Genomic DNA, 21,353 nt, shown 5'->3' with positions numbered 1-21,353 from the left:
CTTATCTCAGTGTGTTCAGTTTACGCTTCCTTGTCTCGTCAGTTCTGATTTGCCCCAGCTGTGTTTCCCTCCTGTTGTCCATTCCCTGATTGCTCCCTCTATGTATTTAAGCCCTGTGTTTCAGTTTGTCATGGGTTGTGATCATTGTGGTGTTGGTATTGTGGTTTTGTATATAGCTGTAAATAGATTTGTAAAGTAGCAATTGAGTATTCCCCCCCCCCCCCCCCCCCCCCCCCCTTTGTATATATTGTTCACTGCAGCAGCCTAGTAGGCGTGAGAAGCCATTTTTGTTGATTAAGTTTTCTCCTGTTTTTCATGTAGTGAGTTAGGTAAGAGAATTGTCTTTTGTTTGGTTTTCATTTTTTTGTAGGGAAGTGTAGGGACCATTAGGGAGTTTTTTGTTATTTTTGGCACTGCTCACTGCTGAAGCAAATAAATGGCTGCTTAGCATTTTAAAAGATACTATTGTTTGGGTTCTTGTTTTGGGTGGAGTGTGGTGGGCCAATGTTTTGTTGCGTTCAAGACATTCCTAGACTTAGAACGTAACAGTAACCTTTTCCTAATATTAGAACATTTGTAAAGTCAGCCATTCAATAATAAATAATCAGTGTAATTTGTCACATGCTGCCAGTTTCACACCTTTAATGTGAGTGTACTCATACCCAGATCAGAAAAGCCTGTGTGAACTCAACAAGCTGCCGACCGGCTTCGTATGACCCCGTATCCTGATTGGCAGTGTTAGGGTTAGTGAATCAAGATAGCAGGAAGATACCCTGGGTATGCTCAGCTTGCTTTGAGTCTCTTACAACAGCAACACACTCAAATCACAGAACTAAAGGTCAAATTCCAAACTAAACTTACCAAATAATCAGTACTTTACAGCACGTGTGTGACTATAAAACCAAAGAAAACCATCAGAAACAAACAAACAAATAAACAAAAACAAAAAAATCAGCAGCAAGTCCTTAATTTTCTTATTGATTTTACACTTGTGTCTCAAAGGTGCCGTATAAAAAGGGGTTACTGACTTATACTTAAAAACAAATTTCCCACGTGTGGGACTAATAAAGGTTATCTTATCTTAGTGTACCTAGTCTGGTTTTATTTCTTATTCTTTTTTGATTTCTACTGTAATAAATAAAATTTTATTTTACTCTTGGTCCTTGGACCAGCTCATCAAAAAGGACCCTTTTAAACGTGCAAAATTTCTGTTTCAACATTTTCTGTTACCTACTTTCATATTAAATTGTCAGAATGATAAGATCTACTGAATTCTGTCATTTTATGCAGCCTCTGCATTCTTGATGTAAATGGGGTGCAAAACTGTTCACCATCACAGCTCGGAATGGAAAAAATGTTGCCTGATAACAGTACTATTGCAAAATTCCAAAATTGCTCATTCTCCTTCCCTAAATCAATATGTTCAATTAAATCACGGAAGTGGAGACATCTGTCACTCGTCTTTAGGCCAGCTCATGAGTGAGACAGCGTTGTGTCACTTCTTACATTTTAGAGCTCTTTAAAAAAAGAAAAGAAAAAGGAAAGGATCTAATTTCTCAATCTGAAGCAGTGGTATAGGGTGAATCCTGGAGTCACTGTCATGAAAATAAAAAGGTAAGAAGCGTCCTTGATTCTCTGTAAATATATCTTCTTTTATTTTGGGTCGATGCGCCTCTTGGGTTTAGAATAAAATTCAGCTATGTTTCCCTTAATATTATGTTTCACGTGCCCATTTTTTCTACATTTAACTGAAGCTTGTTTATCATTAACTAAATTGGAACTTCATACCAACAACTGGCAACACATCAGCTGTGTGTCTGTGCTGCACATGCATGTAAATCTTTTTCTTAAATGCCGATTGTAGAGAAATGGCTTGTGGTTATACAAAATCAAAAGGCAAAAGGTTTTTGGAGACTTTGAGATCTTAATTTCACAAACAACTCTGTGGGACTAATTTTGCTGTAGACATGATCCATTTATTTATATTTGTGATGCATCAGTTCATTATTGTTTAGTCAAATTTCCACGGTGGCACTAAATATGTGTTCAATCAATTTAGGAAACACAGGTGTGCAATTATAATAAGATAAATGATAATCTGCTAGGGCATGTTTATGCATATATGCAATTACAAGTCACATTTCTTAAAGGTTTAGTTATGACAGATAGTTGGTTCTGTATTTAAAAGTGACAAACACATGCAGATGTAAGGAACAAACTAACCACAATGGAGAAGCAAAACATGACTAATGGCATTTCTCTTTTTTTAAACCAGTTAAGCTTAAGTATTGTTACACAGTGGCCATATTCACTTTCTGGGATCATTATGACTGGTGAAAATATGTATAAAATGTGTCCTTAAAGTTTTATCAAAACTCTGCTGTTCCAAAACATGTTTAACAAAACATTTTCGGGGAGATTTATTTTAGCTGTTTTTCTGTCATCTTGTTCCATACTGCAATAAGGAGAACAACCCAAACACAACACACCTATAGAGTGAAGTCTGAAACATTTGCACCAAGAAGGAGGTCAGTCACTGTGGCAGAGGGGCAAGTAAAGCAAAACAGTCCAAAAAACTCAACTAGGAACATAAGGAAACTAAGTAAAATGCAAAAACTCATACCTGAGCAAGAAAATGGAAACAAAAACTTAGAAAAGTTTGATGTGGAACACTGAAAGACAATTTTCCAACAGTATATGGTGTAACAGTGTGAATAAAGCTAAAAGACGGAAGCAAACTAACCAACATTCAATAAAATCAGAGATTCCAAAATAAAGTAGGAACTAAACAGAAACCTCAAACTATGACACATGAATGCACATCACATGACTATCCATGTACACTGTGCATCAGCATGTTTTTGTAAATGGGAAGAAGATCGTTGTTTCCTTAATTATGACAAAACACGTAGGATATTGAGTGACTGATAAGATCCACTTGTGCATCTTATCAGTGGGTGAGAATGTGGGTGTCTACATGTTTGTTTCCAATAGTCTTTTTTTGGCCTGTCTACACTTAAACAATGTAAACAGTGTTTTAATATCCTCATCCTTTAGCATTTCATATCTTTGAAAAAAATACATTGTGGTTTGTCAGGGACTAAGCAGTAAAGCATAAAGGACACAGGTGGTTTTAATTCAAAAAATGGGTTTTATTGACCCAAAAATATGAAAATATATTTAACAAAGCCAAAACTTAAACAGGCAGACCAATAAAAGAGGTCAACTCAATAAACTAAACTCAAGATAATAATTAACAAAACCTCAAACAAACATATGACACACAGGTGACCTTAAATACTGGTTTAGCTAAACCAAATGACACACACGGGGGGAAACAAGATGGCTGCCATATAACCAACTAATACAAAACAATTAGACAAACATGAAACACCCCCCAGGCAATGAAGCATGTGGTGCAATCCAATTAAGCTGTCAGTGGTACTTCAGGTCTCCCAGCCCTTTGCCACACCTTTGCCAGACAGGAGGAGAAGCCACCCCCCAGGTAACTCAAACAAAGAAAGATGTATTAATATAACATAAAACAGAACTTTGACTAGTGATGGGCAGATGAAGCCTCATGAAGCACTGAAGCTTTTCATCCAATTGGTTCACCCCAACGCGAAGCTTCTTGAAGCTTCATTTGCTCTAGCAGGACACCTACTGGACGTAAAAATATTAGTTGGCATGAATTTGAAGAGTGTGGCATTTTGCACACAGCCTGTAAATGTCAACAACAAAAGGAGTGTGTAAAACATCTATATTGTAGTGATGGCAGTATACTGTGTATATTTATGCTGGCAGTATGGAAAATGATTATTTGCGGCAAAGTTCGAACCGCTTCCTGAACCAGTCACGTGGTACAGCCGGGCAGCGAGGCTTCGGACGTCATCATTTTCAGCTCCTCCCATAAATGAAGCAAGCCTCGATACGCGCTTCGCGGAAACGCCCCCTCCATTACTCGACACACGCTTCGAAGCCTCGATACAGAACGTCCCATCACTAACTTTGACCTTGCAAGGTTAATGTGTGCACGCTAGTGATGGGCAGATGAAGCCCCATGAAGCACTGAAGCTTTTCATCCAATTGGTTCACCCCAACGCAAAGCTTCATGAAGCTTCATTTGCTCTAGCAGGACACCTACTGGACGTAAAAATAATAGCTGGCATGAATTTGAAGAGTGTGGCATTTTGCCTGGGAATGCTTTACAAAAATTCAGAGATGAACTTACACACTTGCTTTACTTCTCTGGGATAACGTTCTCGGAGATTAAGTGCTGGTTTGGAAGCACGTATTGAGGCTCCAAATGCTCAACCAGACCCCGTACGGTGTACATTTTAGGACATCGTCAGGTCTCAGGAAAAAAGTCATCAGGTCTCAGGCAAAAAAATCGTCAGGTATCAGGGAAAAAAGTCGTTGGGTATCAGACAAAAAAATGTCAGGTCTCAGTTCTCAGGAAAAAAGTCGTCAGGTCTCAGAACACGAGCTATCAGACGGAGATAATCTTCCTACAGGTGGCGCTGTTGTCATGTGCCAGCCGAATTGATTTCCAAATACGTTATCAACGTGTGACAGTGAAAGAACGAAAAGTCATAATAGACTATGTGCACATTAGCATATGCTACTTCCCGTGCAGAAACTCCTGTGGGGAGCTTTGTTTCCGGTGTCCTATTCGTGCCCTGTTTACGGTCCAAAACAAGTTAAGCAAATGAATGAATCAAGCGGCGATTTACATTTCTATAGATGTCTCGGGCATTTACCTAATATATCTGTAAATGATGTTCATCGACTTGACAATATTTTTTCCCCCGAGCCTCAGAGCAAAAGAGAAAAGGGATTCAAATGTTATATTTCTCAGCTGTCCCTCGTTTATCGCGGGTGTTATGTTCTAAAAATAACCAGCGATAGGTGAAATCAAGTAGCCAATTTTATTTTTTGACGGTGCAAAACGTTTCGTGGACATCGTGGACATACAGTACTGCACTTCAGAGTCACACTGCCAGCGATGGATGCAGCGATTCTGTACTGTACAGGAGAGACGTCACGGAGGAGATCGTCTGCAGCGATCAGGACGCAGGACACAATGTGATGTAAAAAAAAAAGCATGCAAACTTGCACTAAAAAAATCTGCGAAACAGCGAGGTGAAAGGTGAACCGCGTTATAGCGAGGGACCGCTGTAATTTTGAAGGTAAGTCACAACATACCCTTCGTAAATACTAAAGTATAGAAACCCTTACCAGCAATCATTCATTTTTTGTGTGGCTTTTTTTTCACGGTTTGTTGACATGCTGTGTAGGTGTGTGCTTGACTAGCTGATCTCGACATAATGGGGGAAACATCTGGTTTGACTATTCTTCACCTGCAGTGTGAATGCTGAACATTTGCCTGTTTAAATCATAAGACCAGTCACTATACAGAGATGTGCTTCTGAATGTGGACGATGTGTCTTCTGCTGCAGTAATGCAGTTCTGCTTGTGTTGAGTGATGTAAACAACTGCTTGATCTAAACGTTTTAAACGTCAAAATTGATCATTAGATTTTTTTTTATGACACAACAGTGGTGAGTGTTCCCACCTGCTGCTCTTTGTAACTTAATGCAATCTTTCCGTTTTCGAGTTTTAGACCTGATTTTGGAGTATATCTTCGCAGTAGCGATTGACTGCAAAGTAAAGCAACCCTACATCCGGTCTCAAACCAAGAAGACCCTGTGCAGTTTCTCGTGCACAGGGTCTATTGACCTCACCGGAATTCTACCACAGTTCATGCTCCTAACGACACAACGTAAGTTTAATTTGCTCTCCCTTTTGTCCATACTTGTTGGACAGTTGTGTTATATTAAGTTGCGGTTAGGTTGTGAAAGTTACATAACGCATATCAGAGAAGGAAAGCTAATTTTGTACGATAAAATAAGTCAGCACTATTTTTGTCTGACTAATTCCTTCTAGCTAGCGACAGTGGTGTTGAAACGCGATCTAAATTTAAACTGGTTAGTAATTGTTTTATATACGTTTCAGCGAATGGACAAGCTGAAAGCTTACGAGGAGCCTGCATCCTTTCTGTCGCTGTTTTCTTTATTTCTCTTTTTCTGTTGCTACTGTCAAGATATTTTGTGATCCCGATATGTTGTTTTTTGTTGTTGTTTATAGATTTGCTGGAATATGTCATCTGACGAAGATGAAAGGAGTATCCGACTTTGGCTGGTTTCTATGACTCTTCCAAAAATACTTTTTTTAATCAAGCATTAAAAATAAATGACAAAAGTACAACTTATTTAGTAACTACTGTTCACCTCTTTCATACATACACCTCTGTATGTATTATTGTAGGTTCTACCTTACAATATAAAGCGCCTTGAGGTGACTGTTGTTGTGATTTGGTGCTATATAAATAAAATTGAATTGAATATCAAAGAAGTGTATTTTTTTGCTACACTCCTCCTCTTCCTCACACACTGCTGAGTTTGTCCTGGTGGATGATCAGGGCTGCAAAGCCTCACAGATGATGTGCAGCAGTGGGTCCCTCAGTCTGTCCTCACTCTGGACACTTGCAGTTGTCACACATGGAAATCAAATGTGTGATAAGCTGCAGGATTCAAACACAAGTGTAACTTATTAATACATGTTCATACCTTTATTACACAATCAGAGAGAAAGAAAAAGAGAGAGAGTGCAGGACAGACAGGTGACAGTCTCAGGTGTATAACCTGCTACAAAACGGCACCAGAGAAGGAGGATTTAGTGTTTGTGTTATTACGAGTGCTAAACAAGAAGAGTTCCCAGATGGTACAGTGGACACATGTGTGACTCCTGTGATTAAAGCATCTTTCTTTCAGCTTAACGAGTGAACCGTCAGCTCATTCAAACACACGTTAAAGTCCGTTTGGCTCGACACCACCGGACAGAGGCAGCAATATAACATAGCTAACATTAACAGTGCAGTGAATCCTGCTTGTGCCGTGATATTCAGGACTGCAAACCGAGCAGCATCACTGACTTTCAGCTTGTTGTGTTTGTGGATATATGACTGAACTTAATTATCCATAAAATCATCACATTCTCTGTCAGATTAAGGACAACTATTGAACTGCATATATTTTACAGTAAAGGCTTTAAAATCAAGTTAGTACAAACATCGCTAATATTTGTAACTTTGCCGACATGTGGCCAACAGTAATGTTTCAGTGTTCTTTGTTATTAAACATTTGCACATAAATAAGTGACATAATATTCAGTACTTACTTTTGAAAGTTTAGTCTTCGGTCGCCCCGCTTCTGCCGTCTGCCGTATTTCTCGGCAAAATTATCCACATCCATATGAATTGTGGGACATACGGGACCCCTAACCCCACTTCGAATTGTGACAGCCATAGTCGCGTGGTGGTGATGTAATAGGTCTCAAAATGTGTACTCCAAGCATGCGGTCTCTTAATTGGGACACAGCCGTTGTGTCGTTCGGAGCATGAACTGTGGTAGAATTCCGGTGAGGTCAATGACCTTATGTTCTTCCACTGTCACACACGTTGATGACGTATTTGGAAATCAATTCGTCTGGCACATGACAACAGCGCCACCTGCAGGAAGATTTTCTCTCTGTCTGATAGCTCGTGTTCTGAGACCTGACAACTTTTTTCCTGAGAACTGAGACCTGATGTTTTTTTTGTCTGATACCTGACGACTTTTTTCCTGAGAACTGAGACCTGACATTTTTTTGTCTGAGACCTGACTTTTTTTTTTGTCTGAGACCTGACTTTTTTTTTGTCTGAGACCTGACTTTTTTTTTTGTCTGAGACCTGACTTTTTTTTTGTCTGAGACCTGACTTTTTTTTTTGTCTGAGACCTGACTTTTTTTTTTTGTCTGAGACCTGACTTTTTTTTTTGTCTGAGACCTGACATTTTTTTGTCTGATACCTGACATTTTTTTGTCTGATACCTGACTTTTTTTTTGTCTGAGACCTGACTTTTTTTTTTTGTCTGAGACCTGACTTTTTTTTTTGTCTGAGACCTGACATTTTTTTGTCTGATACCTGACTTTTTCCCCGAGAACTGAGACCTGACATTTTTTTCCTGAGACCTGACATTTTTTTCCTGAGACCTGACATTTTTTTCCTGAGACCTGACATTTTTTTGTCTGAGACCTGACATTTTTTTGTCTGATACCTGACTTTTTCCCCGAGAACTGAGACCTGACATTTTTTTGTCTGATACCTGACAACATTTTTCCTGAGAACTGAGACCTGACATTTTTTAGCCACTTTTACTTACTTACTGTTACTGTCTATTGCAAAAGCATGTGATTTTTTTCTCATTTCTTTTGTTGTATCTATGGAAAAAGCCAAAGATAACAGTTTAACAGACAGATATAAAATTGTACTTGCACCAGCAAGATGATTCCCAAAGAAGCTGAAAACTTGGCATCTTACAACGTGTGTCCTTAAAACATTTGAGGAAACTAGGCGAGGCCTTGAAATATCTACAGCAGATGAAGAGTATCTGAGAATCAGGTCCTTCAGAAAATGGAAAAAAAATCCAGCAAATTCCTGACACAAATATATCAGGCCGTTCAGTTGATCCATCCATTTTCTGAAGCAGGAGTTTCATCAGAAATGGTCTCTTGAGAAGGGCTGCTCACAAAGGTAGCCATATTTACATATTTAAAGTCATTGGCAAGAGGTCTTATAGAGCGGTGAATCCAACGGAGGAGGCCAGGAAAGACGTACAACAGTGGGTGTCTAAAGCCATCTGTGAAACATGGTGGAGGCTCTGTTTCACAGATGGAGATTTTTCAAAATTGATGGAATTATGAGCTCAGAAACTCACATTTTGATCCACCATATAACATCATCTGGAAACAGTCTGATTGGGACTGGCTTTGTTCTTCAGAGATAACAATGATCACAAACATGCTGCCAAAAAAGTCAAAGCATAGGTGAATAAAAAACATGCAATGAAGTCATCAAACTGCCTCCCCAGAGCCTGCACCCCAACATTATGTAGTGTAGGCTCATCTTGATAGAGACCAGAACAAAAGGCAGCCAACATCCAAAGAAGAGCTTTGTATATCCTTCAAGAAGACTTTCCCATTTTCCAAACAAAATATAAAGAAATTAAATGTATACCTCACTATTTTACACTTTAAAACAATAGCTCATGAGCATAATATGGATATAAAATCTGTGCGTATAAAAATATTTCACTTTGCGTGTTTGCTTTTTTTGACTCATAAGTACATATGTCCTAAACCCTGACAGGGTAAATCATTTTTTTGTCTGTAGTGAACAGTGTTTTAAGGACAAAGTTGGATTGTTTCGCAGTAACTCAGCTTCTTGTGAAATTAGAAAAATAATCCAAATTATTTCGATTTGGATGATTTTTTTATTGATATTTTCAGCAAGGCAACAATGAGAATACAGCCAGTCTCACTGAACCTTAACAAATGAACTGCAGACTAAATTAAGCATGACTCAGCTTTTTAAAATATGGTTATAACACAAGTATGATTTAAACCATAGCAAGTGCATGAAAACGGCTGTGTCTTCTAAAAGGCCAAATGGAAGGTATTTTTCTGTGGAAAATCAATATCCGACACACAAACACTGAACATTATAAAACGACTTAATGAACTGGAACTTATTTTTCATAAGCAAGACCCCAAAGAATCACTTTTAATGAAACAAGATATAAATTTCTGTGAAATAGGTTGCATAAAAAAGAAAAAACAAGAGTTTCTTCTGAAGCTCTTTCACTGGTGATGTAAAAGCAATAGCTGTCGACCAGAGGCTAGATTTGACATGCCAGGCTAATTAGTGCGATTATCACACAGCTGTGCAGGCTGAGAGGATTTGAAGTGGTTTTATCAAAAGGATCATTTTCTGAGGGAATGCCTCATCCTGACAGCGTGTGCAATGCCAGACCCAGTTCAGTTTGGGATGTGCAGCTGCTGTCTGCTGAAATATGTACATGGATTCGAATGGATGAACTCTCAGTGGACAGACTGAGATTTTGCACATGAGTAAATCTGCGATGCTTATTAAAGGTTTTCCAAAGGCCTAAGGCACTGCCTCACACCTCAAAGCTGATTGGTTATTTGGAGTCTGACAGTTCATAGTCAGCATTAGATTTCCTTGAAATCATTGTCAGACTTGGCAGAGTTTAGATAGAAACCCAAGCAGACCCAGTGATATTACCAATCTTATCTGGCCATTGTTATTGACATTGAGGTAAAGATCAGAATGAAAAACTACAGTTGATCAGCTTAGCAGCTCAGCTTAGAAATGTACTTTTCCTGGCATCGAAATGTATGCATAAAGGAAACCCTTTATATAATAGAGTCCAAACACATAAATGCTGGGCCACAGACCCCTGACAAACTTTGTTTTGACTTACATATTGATTTATATAATTCATTAAAAATGTTAGGGTTACTGTATGAAAAAACGTTTTCCATTTTCAGGGGTCAAGTTGGAACCAATTACTGATTTTCCATTGAATGACCTTTGGTCCATTGGTCAGTTACTATGAGTAACATGGTAGAGGTTAGATAATGCAGTGAACCCATAACCAGGAATTATAGCACAAATCCCTTAGCTTTGTGGAACATTTATTGCCTGGTAATTTAATAGTTTGGTCTAAATGTTTTTAGCATTGGCACTTTTTTTTATAGTGCTAAAGATAGCACTGTTTATTTGAATAGCTGCAAAGCCCAGTGTAGCACTACACCAAAGTTACACCATGATGTTCATTAGGTGCTATTTCTCAAATCCTGATATTTTTACAAACCAAAAGCAGAGTTACAAAAGAAAATGGACGTTACAGTAATGCTTTCTGTATTATTTTAGGATACTTAATCAGTTAGATTACATCCGTGTTCAGGGTTGTATAGATAATTACCCACCCTCTTATAGTGTATAACAGTCCATGAAGCATAAATGCATCATTCACCCTCATTCGTAGAACAATAACATATTCTCAGTAAAAGAATCTCTGGCTTCCCTCTTGCTCAATCATTACATTGTGCTCTACTACAATACCTCATATAGCTCAGTGACTCAGGATGGCTCAGGAAAAAATGCCATTGGCCAAGTACATACACACCAGCGTTTTGTTTAGCCTGGCTTATTTAACTCCTCCCTCCGTTTTTTGCCCTTGGGTGGGCCGGTGTTTTCAGTGCTCCTCTGGACCAGCATGGCCTCTACAAGCGCTGCCAGGATTCCCCCCCTCTACCGGCCGTGATGTCACAGGTCCAACTCCAAGAGATGCCAGTGTTTTCCCCCTACCAGGTTCGAGAGTGTGGGGAAGCGAGGAAGAAGAAGTCCGGTCACCCTTTTCACCACGGCGCCCAACACAGGTCTGTCCACGACCTGACGCCTCCACCTGGCCCTTCTGCTGTGAGCCAGTCATCCATAAAGGACCTGAAGGTAAGGCTTCCAAGACTCTGGAAAACCTGCTTGAGTCACTGATGATCAGTAATGGGTATTCTCCAGTTGATCCTTGTTTCCAAAAACTGCTTAAGGATTTTGTTCTTCTTTAAATCACAATTTCAACTCTATTATGGACTATGAACAAATACAGTTTTTTAAGAGGGGACTGTGTTAATTCCATACAGGGGATTATCTCTTGACAGAATTCCTGTTTCCAGACATTTGGCATTAAACGCATTTAATCCTATTTGCTCCACTACACTGACATATTTTCATTCATCTGAGTCCTGGAATGACCGGATAGACCCTGAAAGTGTGAGTGTACACATTTTTCAGTCTGCGCTAGTTATAAATATTAGTTTCCTGAAATAAGAGGTCTTCAAATATAGTTATTTTTCCAGGTTTGAGATGAAGAGAAAGTATGAGTATTTACATTCTGCATTTTGAGTAAGGAGCTGTTAAAGAAAATTTTGACTATAGTTGGTGTGTAGCTGATGGATTGGCTCTATAGATTTGATGTGTATTTGAGTTAAAGTAAAATGACTTTACCATCGCTCTGTTTCACTGGGTTCATTCCTGCTGCTCACAGTCTTTTTGCTGATGTGTTGCACCTTTGATATATCATTGTGTTTAAGCCTGCCATAATGTTACTTGGTACATGGAAAAACACAACATTACTGTAATAAAGCAGATTATTTATGGAATTCTTTTGGAGGATCTTTTTCTTATACTTCATAACTTTCACACAACCCAGACAGAAATGCCATGTGGGCAAACACTTCCTGACAGTTTGAACCTTGTCTGTCTGGATTATCAGAGAGACCCCCCTTAAGACATGTATTCAGTGCAAAATTAGCTTAGAAGTACCAGGCAGAGCTGCTGGAGCATGAAAGTGAAAACATAAAGCTCAGTTGAAGTCCAAAAGGGGATGGGGGGGCCCTTAATTAGTCAAGCTTTCTCTGACCCCTGTGAGAATGGAGTGTAAAATAGTTCAGGGATTGAGACAAAGGCACTCACTCAGCAGTGTTAAGAATTGGGTTTCACAGAACTGCATATGACTTTGTTTTTGGATTTGACTGAGTTATGGCCAAAATTTTGGTGCAGATGGCTGGTAATTGATGACGATATGGGGTTTGATGCTTGACAGTTTCATAACCAAGGAGACAGCTTTGAGCTGCAGAGAAATTTGGGTCATAAAACACCGAAACATGAAGCGAAGACATGTTGTTGTTAAAACAAAAACAAAACTTTAATTTATGCAAATGCCTCTTTTTTGTCAGACCTAATGGCTGGAGAAAAGACCCTATAGGAAAAAAGACCAACTATAATATTAATAAAAAATAACTTGAGTTGAGATAATGTTTACACGTTTTTTTAACAAATAGAATAATGTAGTCCCACATCCTTAACCTTTTCCATTTCATTTTTTTGATGCATGTTGTGGACCCCTACAGAAATGTTGTCATTTTTTGAGCTACTGCTTCAACCAAGTGTTTGCTAAATTGTGGGATGAATTAAATAAAGCCCATTTATTATGTTATCCTTGGGAAGTACCTGTAGCAACACAAAACTCTAACGTCTTACTTGAGTAACCAGACTTCCTGCAATGGCATATCAGGATGGATTGTTTAGTGAAATGTTTCTTTAATAGTTTAGATCATTTCGACTTGTTGGTAAAACGTAAGATAAGAAACACTTGATCTATATCATGTTTGGGATATTTACACTGCTCTCAAGCTTTAAGAACCAGCTAAAATTCAGACTACTTAAGACTGACAGCACTGCTTATAAAATTATATTTAGGTCATCTAAAAACCAAATCTCACTCAGTTTGAAAACTTGTTAGAGAAACATTTTAAAGGTGATTTTTTTTACAGTTTAACATCTTAGTGTGTAATAATAACTGCTTTTTGATTCCATGGTGCACCACTGATAGGAAAGCTTCCTTAATTTGTGCCTATGAGCTGGAACTGTTCCTCTTGGGGTTGTGCTGTGTGTACACGGTGGCTTCTAAGATCATATCAGAGCTGTTAGAAAGCGTCTGTTTTACTTTGCATGGAACAACATACGGACATGAAAAAGCTCCATCAGCAGCTATTTAAAGTTTGCCTGCCAGTCCACCTTCTAAGTTTCAGAACTTTGTCTTGTTTGCTTCAGCTGTGCTTGAATAAAATTCCCTTATTATGTGTGCAGGCGGAATTTCAAATTCAATTCAATTCAAAATTTATTTGTATAGCACATTTAAAAACAACAGAGTTGAACAAAGTGCTTCACAATCTGTTAAAAACAAGAGAAAACAATAGAGAAACAAATAAAGATAAATAAGAAGACAGTGAATTAACAATAGAAGCATAAAACAGGCCTGATGGTACTCATACTGAACTCGAATTAACAGCCAGTAAAAAAGTGAGTTTTAAGACGCAATTTAAAAGACTGAATAGACTGAAGTACGAATCTCCTCTGACAGATTATTCCAGAGTCTGGGTGCTGTTACTGCGAAGGCCCGATCTCCTCTATGCTTCAATCGAGACCTTGGTTGTGCTAAGAGCATCTGGCTAGATGATCTCAGTGCTCTTTCGGGGTCATAAATGTTGAGTTCGTTTAAATAACTAGGCACCATATTATTTAAAACTTTAAAAGTAAGTAAAAGAATCTTAAAATCAATACAATATTTTACAGGGAGCCAATGTAAATTTGCTAAAACTGGAGAGATGTGTTCATACAATCTAACACCTGTTAAAAGACGTGCAGCGGCATTTTGGACTAACTGCAAGCGATGGAGAGATGAGTGTTGGAGACCCAAATAGAGAGAATTGCAGTAGTCCAGTCTAGAGGTGATGAAGGCATGAATAAGTGTTTCTAGGTCTCTTGGAGGAAGATAAGGCTTAGCTTTGGCAATTTCACATAACTGATAAAAACTTGTTTTCACAACTGTGGACACTTGCTTCTCTAATTTAAAGGAGCTATCTAAAAACACTCCGAGATTCCTTACAGTGTGAGAAAGATGAGAAGCAAGAGGACCGAGGGTGTCAGTTAACTTGTTTAAAGGCATTACACCTGTTTCTACAGCTCTGTCGCACATGACGTCCCACCGGGCTTCTCTCCTATCAAAGTTGCTCAAAAGCCATTATTTTCTGGGTTAGTGGTAGGATTCTGCATGGTATCGTTTGAAGGATTAATGATTAATAATAATTTTATTTATTTATTTATCTAGCTCATTATGCACAAGACTTGTGTTTTCTGTCATTTTATTCAAAAATGAACATAAAAACTATGAACATAAAAAGAGATCAGTTATTTTGAACTGACCATATTAAGAAGGTTATTATTAACAGGTAGTCTCTTTGAGATTGAGCTCTATATTTCAGGTGAGACCAGTGTACACAAAGGCTATACAAAAACTGAGACAGCTGCATAATAAAAGGACACATTATACATGATCACACAAAATATTATCTGTGGAAATGTTCCAGTGAAATCAGAAAATGCAGCTTCATAATTTTTTGTAGTTCAGTCCATTTATGAGCATCAAAGTATCTATGGTCGTAATGTGACATCCTAAGTAGCGTGCTTAAATTCCATAAAGAAGCTGAGGGAAGCAGGAAATCTTTTCAGCAGAGCCGTGTAAACAAATATCATAAAATGCTGCTCTCTTCAGTTTCCCAGGGAGCATCATACCGCTTCTTTATGTATGATACAATGATGAGTAAGAAAAAAATCTCCTGTGATAAATCGTAATACACAAGCCTTCAAGGTGGATGTGGAAGCATGTATATAAACAATAGTGGCACAAGCTAGGGTTGACTGGCATGTTACACTGTGATATTGGGTTGGGTAAAGATAATATTGGTTATATAGAAAGTGAATAAAAGAGGTCCAAGAATAGATTCCTGTGGAACACTGGTACAAATAGGAAGTGGTCTTAACCTGAAACTGCTGGAGATTACTTTCTGAGTCAGATGGTAATCGCCACTCAAAGTTGCCACGTGCCAAGTTAAATGGGCGAGTTGTATGAATATGTAACCCCTGCACAATTTTTTCTTAAGTTTAGGCTATTAGAGGAACTACAGTTTTTTGGCAATTCCTTGCTACCTGGTACTGTGACCAGTACTACCTGACTTTGTTTGGTTTCCCTGGCTTAACTGTTTGTTAATGCAAATATCTAAACCAATCATGTGGGACAAACTCAGTGCATGTGGAATGGTTGTTGAACCCACGGGTTAGTTTACTGGGATTTTCCCACACAACGATGTCTAGGGTTTAGACAATGGTGAAAATCCCTTATTGATGCTATAATTGCAGACTGCTTCAATCCAATTGGAAAGCAACAATAACCATAATCAAGGCACGCAGAATAGCATCTCTGCAGCATCTCTGAATTCACATCATTCCCATCCTACAGGAGTATTGTTGCCGGCCATCCCTTTGCACGTACACACCATGCCACAAATCTCCAACTATCTCAAACTTGTTTCTTGAACATAACCATAAGTTCACTTTACTTAAATGCCATCCACAGATATCAGTCCAACAGAGCACCTTTAGGGAGTGATGGAACCTTGTTTATTCTACCACGAAGAATTAATTCTGTACAGAAAAGGCAGTCCAATGCTATACTAGTTGTTCCTAATAAACTGTCAGGTGAGTCACATTTTTCATGTTTTCCTGTGGCAGTTATTACCTTTTTTGCTTATATAATATAATGTTCAGTGCTAAACTCTGAGCTTGTATTTATGTTTTCATTATTCTTATTTCTAGTAGGATGTTTACTGGTAGTATGATTTTATTTGCAAAAGATTATTTTATATGATCTGTTTTATATTAGATTTTTAAAATAACATGTAAACTAATTTAAAAATTCATAAATCTTCATGCATAAAAATTTAATTTATTCAACAGTGCCATCAAATATTTTCCAAAGTCATTTGATGGCACTGCGTAGCCCTAAATAAAAAAAACCATCAGATTCAAGTCCGCGTGCAGCCCTTTGTGGTTTACACTGACCTTTTCCTCAAACTTCAGGCACATAAGCTGAATAATGCGAGATCTTTGTACTATTTGATTTTTGGGTTTGGCTCAGACTGAGCTGTAAACGACCTAAGAGAGAGTCTTTTGTTTGTTACATTTTTCAGAGTATACCTAAAGCTCTGTTCTCAATTTCGATCCTTCGAGATAACGTTTACCAAGAGTAGGACATGTCTCAACAAGTCTCAAAATCCATGACAAGAATTTTCAAACCCAAAATATAGCATTTGTATATTTTTAATACTGCATTTCATCTGTAAATGCTGGCACTGAGTAAGTGCGTGACCCTTCTCATTATGGCAAGATGGAAATGTACGCTGCTTGGTTAAAATTTCAATTTTAAAACTCAAAGCTTAGTCTAGTGCAAAGCTCCCACATCAGACATGACAGCCAGACAGCGTGTTTATGTAGCTGCTAAATTAAGCACTGTTGTTTGTAACTTAAGCAAGTGCATGTTTCTAATCCCACACTGACTGGACTGTGTGTCTCATTCTTGGAAGAGGATGTTACATTCTTTCTAATGTTACCCGTTAGCCTTAGGGAAAGAAAAAAGAACACGTCTTTGTCCCAAGCTGCTCCTCCTAATGAATTGGCCTGTCTCTGCTGTAGCTGCCTTTGCTAAAGAGAAGTGCTAGTGAGGGCATTGGGCAAGAGAGCAAACTGACTCCTTCAGGCCATGTCAAAACAACATAGTGTGGTTGTTCAACTCAAAATCCTTCTTACGACCACTTTGGATATGAGAGTTTTTGCTGCCTTCTTGAAAAAGAAACAATTTTCTCAAAAAGAGGCTTCGCAGTAACATTTTATTTATTATGTTTATTATGTATTCTGTTGCAATGTACGCAAAGGAATTCATAACTGTATCTACATCAGCGACCTATACTAAAACATTAAAAGTTTTAATGGGGGCCATTTCTTCAGTAGAAAGCAGATTGTGTTCTGTGTTCGGGGTTTTCTGGAATAACAGTGGTCACGGTTGTGTAAAAATATGTGACTGCTTTGTCTTGTTAAATGCTATATCTTTGTGTGAACTTCAAAGACAAATACAGTGTTTTTTAATAGTTTTGTTTTTCCTTGATTTCTCCTGATTAAAGCACCATTTGAATTTAACCCAGGGTAAAATCTGTAAAGGGTAAAGGGCTGATTGTCAGCGTTAATTCAAGGGGTTTAACAAAAGCATTACATTAAATGTTCATTTATCCTGTGCTAGACAGACCCAACACATTACATTAAATGTTCATTTATTACCATCATACATAGTAAAAGTAACAGGACAATTGAATGAGATGGCTCATTGTCAGATGGAAGCTTGCTGTCTTATGAGAAATTAAACACATAAATATGTGGAGGAATGAAGCTTTCATTGGAATCCTCAATGTCTTCACAGTGCAAATGAATAAACAGCTAAAGCAAAGTGGAAAAGCACTTCCCATTTTCCAGGAAAGTGTATTCTGTCATATTCTTGTGATCTACTTATGTTGCCAAATATGTTGGTATTTTGGTGTCCCGGTATCATAAATCATGTCAACATGAGTGAACTATGGCAAGTTAGGAATGTAATAAAGCCTCTATTCAAGAAGTTTCTTACAGATTTTGGTCCTTATTGATATTAAAAAGCACTGAAAGAAACCCAATTTTGTCCTCTGTGGCAATGAATGTCCCGGGTCACGTATTTGTCTGGCCTGTTGCTACAAGCGATTCGATCCTTATACAACCATTGCAAGAGGTGGATCTGCATAGCCGGCAATAAGTTGGACTTGTTCCCAGTGGGAGTTGGAGTCTGCCATGGCTGCCCCTTTGTCACCGAGTCTGTTCATAATTCTTTGGACAGAATTTCTAGGCGTAACCAAGTGGTGGAAGGCTTCACCTTGGGCGGTCTCAGAATTTCATCTCTGCTTTTCGCTGATTATATGGTTCTGTTGGCTTCATCGAGTGGTGGCGTCCAGCTCGCACTGGAGCCTCTGATCACAAGCTTTGGGTAGTGCCTGAAAGTACGAGAACGCAGATTCAAGCGGCGAAAATGAGCTTTGTCCGAATGGCCTCTCCCTCAGAGATAGAGTGGGGAGTTCAGCTTCATTTGACAAGGATGCCACAGACTCGGTCTGTCTCGGTCTCTCTCAGATAAGAATTGATGCCCACTCAGTGACTTATAATTCTGCTTATTATCTAATAATAATAATAAGCGAAATTATTATTATTAGAAAAGTTATTTAATACACACAATACTATGCACTGCAGAAATGTGAAAAATCCATCTTAATAATTCTACTAGGGTCTGTTCAGATGTTGTAAAAGTTATTTTATGACTAATAAAAATGTCATTTTTAGATATTCTTCATTGATATGAATGGCCACATTGACATTTAAATCAAAATAAGCATTGTTTTGCTTAGCAGCATGTCATTTTGGTAACTTTGAAATTTAAGCTAAGAACAGTTATTCACCAACAAAAAATGGGAAATGTAAGTTGAGGTGAAAGTTACCTTTTTACAATAGATTTTTCTTTGTGAACGTCCAGAGATTAGATGATCTGTGCTGGTAGTCTGATGTTCCTTGCGCTTGTAGTTCTCCCCTTGTGGAGCAGTAATTACACTCTGAAGTACTGTGGCCACAACTTGATTTAATTCTGCACTGTGAGAGAAGGAAAAGGGAAACGGAGGAAAAGGGAACATGGTGTAAATATCAGGCTAGAGGACATGAAAAAAAATAATAACAAATTTGACAGTACCATGCATTAATATATCAGATTTAATTGTTTGTTAACTGAACACGCTAAAATCCTGCAGTGCATCATTTATGGGCACTGACATTTTCTCTACTGAATTATCAGAAAAAGTCAAGGTACTAATACCTGTACTAAAGATATTCACAGCTTATGTCTTACATTTGTCAGGAAAATATGATTTGGGAAATTTGTCACCTTAAGCACAAACTTTCATATTTGTGTTTGTATTTATGTGAATTCCTTCCATAAATACAAAAACTTTATATTTACAAAAATGATATTATGTTGGAGATCGATTATTCTACTACTGAAAATTACACAGAAGAAAATGTTAGTATTTTTTGCTAGTATAGTATTTTTAAATTCATTATAAGGCGTTATTAATTTTTGTCTTTTAAATTAACACAATAAAAAAAAAATTGTCAAAATGATCCAAAATATAAGCATGACTAGTGCTGTTTTTGTGGGTTTACTTGGAAAAGAAAAGAAAAAAAGAATTTACAGATGACTTTTTGTTGTTTATGGACCTCATTTTAACTTTTGTGGTCCTCCGTTTTTGTTTATATGTTTTATATAGTTTTGTTGACCCCCATTACTAGTCGTGTAGTGCTTTGATAGGACTGAAATGTGTATGTCCTGGATATGTCTAATACTACTTTCAGTCAGGCTTAGCTTGACTAGGGACCAGAGAAATCAAATCTTTTCGTGTGCGTGTGTTTATTGTAAACTATGGGGCTCTGTAGTTTTACATATAAATCCGTGAAAGGCTGGACTCTGCAGTTACTGAGTCTACAGAGCTTTGGTGCCTTTACGTGGTCTGCCACTTTGTCGCTGACTTGTTGTAGTTCCTAAATGCTGCCACTTTGCAATAATATCACTGAGAGCTGATATCACAAAACGATTTGCTGCTACCATGATCAAATTCAGTGTGCACATGGCTGAATCAGAGAAAATTTTACTGCACTAATATTGTTCTCTCAAACTCAAGATATGAACTCTAAAATAATTTATTTAATGCTTGACTTTTCAATCTGTCTACTGTACTTCTGCTACTGACTCGCATTGCCTAAGATAGGAAAGATCTTAAGTAGTCAGGACCGCTACTGTAGCCATATTCTTAAATGTTAGCTCACACAATTAGCATCTTCCTTTTGACTGAATGCTTTGAGTGTGGCTGGTTGCCAAGGAAGTTGGAAACAGTGGAGTGGGGCTGGTGGAGTGATATGAATGGATGTATTTCTTTTCAGGGGTCAAAGAGTGACGACTATCTCGAAATGTTATTGGTCCTAAAGGCATTAGTTTAAAGCACGAACCCATGTGCTTTCCTTGAGAAGGTAATAAACCTCTGTCTCACAAAGAGTCTGTGAATAAAGTGAGAGCTCGTCTTGCTGTAGGGATAGATGAAATACATCCCTTGTTAATAGTTCCCTCTGGACCCAAAGGTTTTGCTGAAGGAAAAGGCCAAGCTGTGAAGAAGAGACAAAGAAACGTTCTACTATGAGTTTGCAAAGAATGCTTTCTCTGTTTCATTGTATAAACCTCTGTCGAGCCAGGGGGCTCCTCCTCTGTTTGTGCTCACCTCTCAAGCTTTTACTGAGTTTCCACTAATTCAGGCAAAGGCGTGACGCTCCGTGTTCTATCAGCGGTACACGAGATGCAGTAGCTCATATAGGCATTAAAGAGCTCCCTCGTCAAAAAAGCGTCATCGAGAGGATCTCTGAATAAATGTGAGATTATAGATATAGTGTACTATTTTTCATCATGAAAAAAGAAGCACACAAAGAGCTTTCAGTGCAGAGTACCCCTCGCTTTGCAGTTGTTTTCTGCTTGTAAAAGCAGACATAAAATATTATTGACAATCACAAAATGCAATGTGAAATAGTGTAAATAATTGATGCTGCAGTTTTTTTTTTTTTAGCAAAAACATTGAATCTGCTTTCAAATGAGTAATTTAATTACTGGTAGCACTGTGGAACTTTATTTAATGGTTAATCTGCAGAGCCCAAAATAGAAAATAATTTGGCGTGACATCAATGTTACCCCTCTGTGAAGTATGGCCTGAAAATTTGACACCATGTCGGTGGTACAAGAACATGCACAGCTAGTCTAATGTTGCTTGTCATCATGAGTGAAATGTCCTCAACCCTAACTATTAAACAAACAGAAAAGACAGGTGTCTGTGAACGG

General features: G+C 38.1%; 1 protein-coding gene across 4 annotated transcripts in view; it reads left to right on the top strand.

Annotated features, from left to right (window-relative positions):
- Positions 1 to 1,465: 1,465 nt before the first annotated feature.
- mitfa (melanocyte inducing transcription factor a) overlaps positions 1,466 to 21,353 on the top strand; it is a 34,931-nt gene continuing 15,043 nt past the window's right edge. For 2 of the 4 annotated variants that reach the window (XM_004567397.3, XM_004567396.3), the window contains exons 1-2: positions 1,466 to 1,614; positions 11,164 to 11,413. In XM_004567397.3, the coding sequence (XP_004567454.3) occupies positions 1,601 to 1,614; positions 11,164 to 11,413 (264 nt within the window). In that variant the 5' untranslated portion in view covers positions 1,466 to 1,600. Of the gene's footprint in view, positions 1,615 to 3,455; positions 3,506 to 11,163; positions 11,414 to 21,353 lie in introns of those variants that run through there. The other 2 variants (XM_024802633.2, XM_076883745.1) reach the window with 2 other exon arrangements.

This window comes from Maylandia zebra, linkage group LG5 (genome assembly GCF_041146795.1).
Source record: "Maylandia zebra isolate NMK-2024a linkage group LG5, Mzebra_GT3a, whole genome shotgun sequence".
Taxonomy (NCBI): domain Eukaryota; kingdom Metazoa; phylum Chordata; class Actinopteri; order Cichliformes; family Cichlidae; genus Maylandia; species Maylandia zebra.
This window is presented reverse-complemented; position numbering and strand designations above follow the sequence as displayed.